The following is a 6274-nucleotide window of genomic DNA, read 5'->3' as shown; positions in this document are numbered from 1 at the left end:
ACCTCTGAGGATTTGCTAATTGAGACTGAAATAGACTATGAAATAAACTGAGAGTACACATAGTAACAAGTGAAAAGGTATAAAAATTAATTACATGCATGGGGGTATTACATGAAAGAAAAGTGAATACCCCCAAACACAGTGAGATCTAGAAGCTTATATATTCTCTATAGGGGAGGAAGGGCTTGTAGGCAATTTAAGGGAGAATAAATTATTTTGGGGAAAGATGAGCCTGTGGAAGAACAAGTGAAATTCTGTGACAAAGTCTGCATGGGTGTATTGTCAATCTCCAGTTTCCTCTATTTAATCTTCTCTGGTTGATGAGTTCTCTGGGGTGGAGGGTTCATGACAATGGAGTTAGTTTTCGAGGATCTGTCTTTAGTCAGATAAGGGAAGTTCAGAGAAAGCCCCTCCCAGCACTTGCTGTTTTCTCAAGTGCCCTCAGTGTGAAGTAATCAGCATACTAAAGTGGTATACCTTGGGGGTGATGGTTATTTACAGAACTCTTATCAATGCAGATTCCTAGAGAGTTAACATTTTACATTTGCTTTAATATTAGTTTTTACTGAAACGTTTTAGAGTAATTTGCAAAATCATGCCCCAGTAACTCCAAATACTTCAGTGGGTATTTTCTTTTTTCATTTAAGATTAACATGAGGGTACAAAAGATAAGGTGATTCCGTTTGTGTTTCTAAAGTAAAGTTCAAGTTGTCGTTGAACCCTTCACTCGGGGGTGGGGGTGTGTGCTGTATACCTTACATTGTATCCATTACGGGAGAGTTTACTAATCCCCTACACTCCTCTCCTTTTCCCTTTTCCCGTGGATATTTTTTTTAAACAAGGATTTTCTCTAACAAGTATTTAAATAAAAAAAATTAACAGGTATAATACTATTCCTTAATCTACAGAAATTCAAATTGTCCCTACAGTACACCTTATAGCAAAAACAAAATGTTTTGTTTCTGGCTGGGAATCAGTTATCATGTCTCTTGTATTCATTAATCCGGTAGAATTCTTTAGTCTTTCTGTCTTCCATGATCCTGCCAGTTTTGAAGAGCGAAAGCCAGTAATTTTGTAGACTGTCCCTCAATATGGCTTTGTTGGACGTTCCTTCATGATTAAACCTAAGTTATGCAAATTTTTGGCATGATTAATACTACAAAATTGTTTTTCTTAGCACCTCATTACGAGTCACAAACGTTCCGTTTGTCTCATTTACGGAGGAAGTTTCTTTTCATCACATAGTTCGGATAGTGTCTGGCATGTTTTCCTATTGTAAAGTTTCTATTTTGCCCTTTAAAAGAGTATCTTTGCAGTGAGATACTTTTGTGACTATGTAATACAAATATTTTGTTTCTCATCGTTCTTGCGCCCCCTAGTTTAATTTAATGTAACTGATAAGCGAGCAGATACAGTAAGGTGTCAGAACTCACGGATCCGCGTGTTTCCCAGGGTTAGATGGTATCTCATACTAGCATAATGCTTAGCAAAAAGTCAGTGGCTACTCCCTCCCAGATTAATTTATTTCAGCAGTCAGCAGGGCGTACGGTAATTTACCTGCTTATATTTCTGTCTTACCCACAGACTGTGAGCTCCTTGAAGGTGGGCATCCACGGCTTATTATTTCTCCATTCCAGTGTCTAGCACATATTAGGTGCTTGAAAAATACATTTCAAATTTGTGGTTTGGTGTAGATATTACGGAAGAGGACAAGGGCAACGAGTCAGCCGGAGTATGGCTTTGTTGTTGTTGTGCTAAAGGCAGGTAAGAGCGAGGACCGAGGAGGGCGACCAGCATACTCATATTGCGTACCCACGGCTCTTGTCCACCTAGTTGACCACCGGGCCTCGGACTTTCGTGGAGTGGGGAGGAAGATGGGGCGGGAAATCGAAAACCGAACTCAGCAGCTCCCGGCATTCCCCGTGGGCGGTGCTCCCCTTTGACCCCTCGCTCGCGTGCTACACATCCGGGCCTCTGCTACTAGTGAGAGGAAGATGGCGTCCGCAACTGTGGTGGTTCCCGCAGAGTGGATAAAGAATTGGGAGAAATCAGGGAGAGGCGAATTGTGAGTGTTCGGGCCGGAGGCGGGCGCACGGCCAGGCAGGGCCAGGGCATCAGCCGCATTCTCCCCTGTGGTGGGAGGTTGTGGGTAAAGATGTGCCCCCTCCCCCACCCGGGCGGCGGGTGTGGATGGTTGGCTAGGAGTTTCGAACTCAGGGAGGAGAGGTGCTGTTAACCGCCCGCTGACCTCCTTTCCCTGGCCTCCCAGAAATCCCTGCTGCCCGTGGCAATTCAGCTTCCTTTAGTTTCTTAGCAGAACTCCTGCTTCACCCCTTTAGGTCCCCGCGCTTCCGCTCGGTTTCTTTTTGTCCCTCTCTTCGCTTGAGCTCACTTGGCTCCTTTCTCTTTATGGGGCTATGCCAGGGCGGTTCGGACTCTGTGTCTGTGTCCCATTTCTTTACTTTGCATCCGTTCAACTCCGCAGTTTGGAGTCGGGCGCCTCCTCGCCCTCTTCTTCTGCCTGATGTCAAAGGAGGGCGAAACGTCCCAGACTCCCTTCCCTCCTCTGTGCCTGCTGCCAAGAAGCCCAGGGCGGTCGCGGAGAGCCCGGCTTGGCGCCTCTGATCCTTCGGGGCAGCGGTCTCTGGGCTGTCCCGGCCTGTCGCGGCGCTGTGGGGAAGTGTGGCAGAGATTGCCGCTTTTCCCGAGGACCTACCGGCATTTCTTTGCTCTGTCTTTTCACCTTAGAGCTATTTCGGGTTCGATTCAACTTTTCATTATTAAATGTTTCCTAAACCCCATTTTGTCCTGGGACTGCAACTAATTCTGGCAACTCTCCAAGCTTCTTAAGTACCTAGGATAACGCGTTTCCTTTAGTCATAAAACTTACATTTTCTCAGTAATACAAAATACGGTAATTTGCCATACCCTCGGTTTCCGTGTCCAACATTTCAGCCTCCCCTCCCGCCCCAGAAAAAAATCGTTTAAGTAGCAAAGCAAACCACGGATTTAAATACAAGTAATTTATTTCTAATTTCTTTCTCTGAATCGCTGTGGAAGCTAAAACTCAACAACCCTGGATGAGATGAACTCTTGTTGGACGTTTTTGTCGTTATCCGCCCCTGCTCCCCGTGCAGCTAGTTACAGTTGCTCGTGCGAAAGATAAAAATCGTTGGAAGTTTGTTGCTTGGAACGAAACGTTAAGAACGCGTTGCCCGATCTTGGGCTTGTAATAGTGCCAGCTTATTATATGGCTTCTTCCCCCGCACCCCCTCCTGCCCACTGCTTTAGGGAGTCTTAACTGTGTGAGCTGTAGAATTGCAAGAATAAGCGGTCATCTTAGCTACTTAACTAGCTGAGTGACCTTGGGTAAGTTCCTTAACCACTTTGTTTCCCCTTGAGTAAATTGGGAATAATAAGTACTCTACTCAAAGGATTGTTGTGAAGGCTGAATAATGCCTGTAAAGCACTTGGCTTATAGTAAGTGCTCAAGTGATAGCTATTAAAAGTAATATTATTCCAACCTTTAGATATTTAAACTTCTCAGGACAGCTCATGCACTTAAAGACTTTACCACTCAGGTTGGCAATTAATTGGTCTCTGACTTCTTCATGTGTCTTGCACTCTAATGAATTGAGAGGCTCTTGAAGAATGAGGACTATGGCTCCTATTTCTTTTGGTTCAACCCCCTCCCTCAGCATATGCTTAGGATGTTTATTGGTTTATTAACTGACAGAGAAGAATATTTGATGAACGTTCATTTTTAACTTTCAGGAACATTTTCCAAATCCTTGCAAGTTCTGGTTAACAAATAGCTGTCCCTGTTGTGCAGGGAAAACAGAATGGGAAGTTACACAACCAAACCATCATCTTCATCTAAGATAGGGTAATCCCCTTCCAAACTGACAAATTGGTTCACCTTCATTGTAGTTTTGTTTCTGTTTACTTTTAAAGCCAGTTCATTTATTTAGGGCCTCTTTTCTTTGTAGATTGCAAAGCTTCTTCATTTCAGCTGCCATTTTTGACAGTTTTACTATTATTGTTCCCACCTTAAAATCTTAGAATGAATGGTATTAAGACTACTAGGCAAAATTCTGCTTGCCTTGTGAATGGCAGTGGTTGGAGGAAAAGTGATAAAGGAGTTTGGAATACCTAGTTAAAATGGAATTTGGGGTTCACTTTCTGTATATTTTATATGATCCATGCTACCCATGATAGTTCCTGTGTTTCAAGAGATGCTTAAAAACTGTTACAAGGATGTACATTTATGCAGTGATTACATGGCTTGTGGATTGTGGTTTGAATTATATTAGATCATATTAGTATAGTCAGTTTTATAATTGTGTTCTGTGTAGAGAATTTAAAGTTGTGTGGACGCTCTGCACCTGTGACTCAAGTGGCTAAGGCCACATACACCTCACATACACCTGAGCTGGCGGGTTCGAATCCAGCCCGGGCCCACCAAACAACAATGATGGCTGCAACCAAAAAATAGCCGGGCGTTGTGGTGGGTGCCTGTAGTCCCAGCTACTTGGGAGGTGGAGGCAGGAGACTTGCTTGAGCCCAGGAGTTGGAGGTTGCTGTGAGCTGTGGTGCCATAGCACTCTACCCAGGGTGACAGCTTGAGGCTCTGTCCCCCCCCCAAAAAAAAAGTTGTGTGGAAAAAACTATTTTAAATATCCAAACACATTACCATCCAGTACTTAGTTTTCATTTATTTGCTCTTTTCCCTCTATGAAAACTATGTAGCCTACTTTGGGAGTTTTGTATCTTTGCTAAAGATAGATGTTGTTTCCATTTTATTAGAACAAATGGTGTTGTAAATATGTTACCAAAAACTTTTCTTTGTCTGAAAACAGTCTCTTAAATATCAGATAATAACTGGAAATGTTAAAAATGAAAGTCATACCATCAAATTACTGGTGAATCTATTTTTAGAATATGACCAGTATTTAAAATTATATGTAAAGTAAATTTTTTTTAACAAGCTAAATTAGCAGATGAGTTTTAATTTGACTTAAAATTATCTTTTAAAAAATATGTGATGTATTTTACAAAGATGTTTCTTTCTTGTTTGTCACTTCTTACCAGCATAAGTCTTTCTGGGAATGGTAGTCTGCTTTAGTTTCTTTTCTTTCTTTCTTTTTCTTTCTTTTTTTTTTTTTTTTTGAGACAGAGTCTCACTATGTCACCCTTCGTAGAGTACTGTGGTGTCACAGCTCACAGCAACCTCAAACTCTTGGGCTTAAGCCATTCTCTTGCCTCAGCCTCCCAAGGTAGCTGGGACTTGTACAAGTTCCTGCCGCAATGCCTGGCTATTTTTTGGTTGCAGTTGTCATTGTTTGGCTGGCTCAGGCTGGGCTTGAACCCTCCAGCCTCGGTGTATGTGGCTGGCGCCCTACCCACAAATCTAAGGACACCACCCTGTCCCGTAATTCTTATGTCAAAATGCGAACTCATTCAAATTCTGCAGCATATATCAGATAGGTATTTAATCACTTTAATTTTGGAATTAAAGTTTTGGTTTTTGGATGATTTCATGTTAGCATAGAGCTTGAAATAATTAATACACTCACATGTACTGGTAGAGCCAGTGGAGAATTCTATTTTTAGTAGAAATTATTAGCACAGTGGACTCAGCATTTCTTTGTCACATGCATCCTTAATGGAAGATTGATATTTGAAATTCTTAATCTAATGTAGTTTTTTCTTTAAAATAATATATCTCATGTCGAAATTTTTATTAAGTCTTACCTATTTTTTTAACGTTTAAAAAGTTTTTTTTAAAATTTAATTGCCAAATGTTTTGGTTGCCATTCTATTTTCTTCTGCTGCTACTAAATAATTTGACATTCCAGAACTTATCTAAGTAGATTTTATGTTCAATAAAGTTTACCTGACCTGAATTTCTGGGAGGGAAAAGGAAGGGAAGTGTAATCATTTTAAGAAATTTTATTCTTGGTGGTTGACTCTCTTCCCACCCCCCCAAAACGTTGCTCTAAATTCAGCCTAACTTCTTGATGTCTTAGTTTTCATCTGGCATTTAATTTCTCATTTTGACCTGTATTCATGAGCTAAGTATAAGTCTTAGGGAAGAGAAATGCATTCTTTAGAAAATGTTGAAGCAGTAGCAGATCATCAGGTAGGCTACTTCATGTTTTGTTTCTTAAAATTATTCTTTAATGCTTAGATGTTAAGGTAGAGCAAGTGCTATTAATATACTTGTGCTTTTTCCTTCTGTAAGTGCAGAACTTCTGTTGTCTTTTTTTTTTTT

At 41.2% G+C, this 6274-nt stretch overlaps 1 protein-coding gene across 5 annotated transcripts in view; it reads left to right on the top strand.

Moving 5' to 3' along the window:
* Positions 1-1934: 1934 nt before the first annotated feature.
* THOC2 (THO complex 2) overlaps positions 1935-6274 on the top strand; it is a 128522-nt gene continuing 124182 nt past the window's right edge. For 4 of the 5 annotated variants that reach the window (XM_023517396.1, XM_023517397.1, XM_012809661.2 and 1 more), the window contains exon 1: positions 1935-2065. In XM_023517396.1, coding sequence (XP_023373164.1) covers positions 1995-2065 — 71 coding nt within the window. In that variant the 5' untranslated portion in view covers positions 1935-1994. The remainder of the gene's footprint in view (positions 2066-6274) is intronic. The other variant, XM_023517398.1, reaches the window with a different exon arrangement.

Source organism: Otolemur garnettii, unplaced genomic scaffold (assembly GCF_000181295.1).
Source record: "Otolemur garnettii isolate 467f Iridium unplaced genomic scaffold, OtoGar3 scaffold00110, whole genome shotgun sequence".
Classification (NCBI taxonomy): Eukaryota; Metazoa; Chordata; class Mammalia; order Primates; family Galagidae; genus Otolemur; species Otolemur garnettii.
The sequence above is the reverse complement of the archived record's forward strand: the minus strand, read 5'-3'. Positions and strand labels throughout refer to the sequence as shown.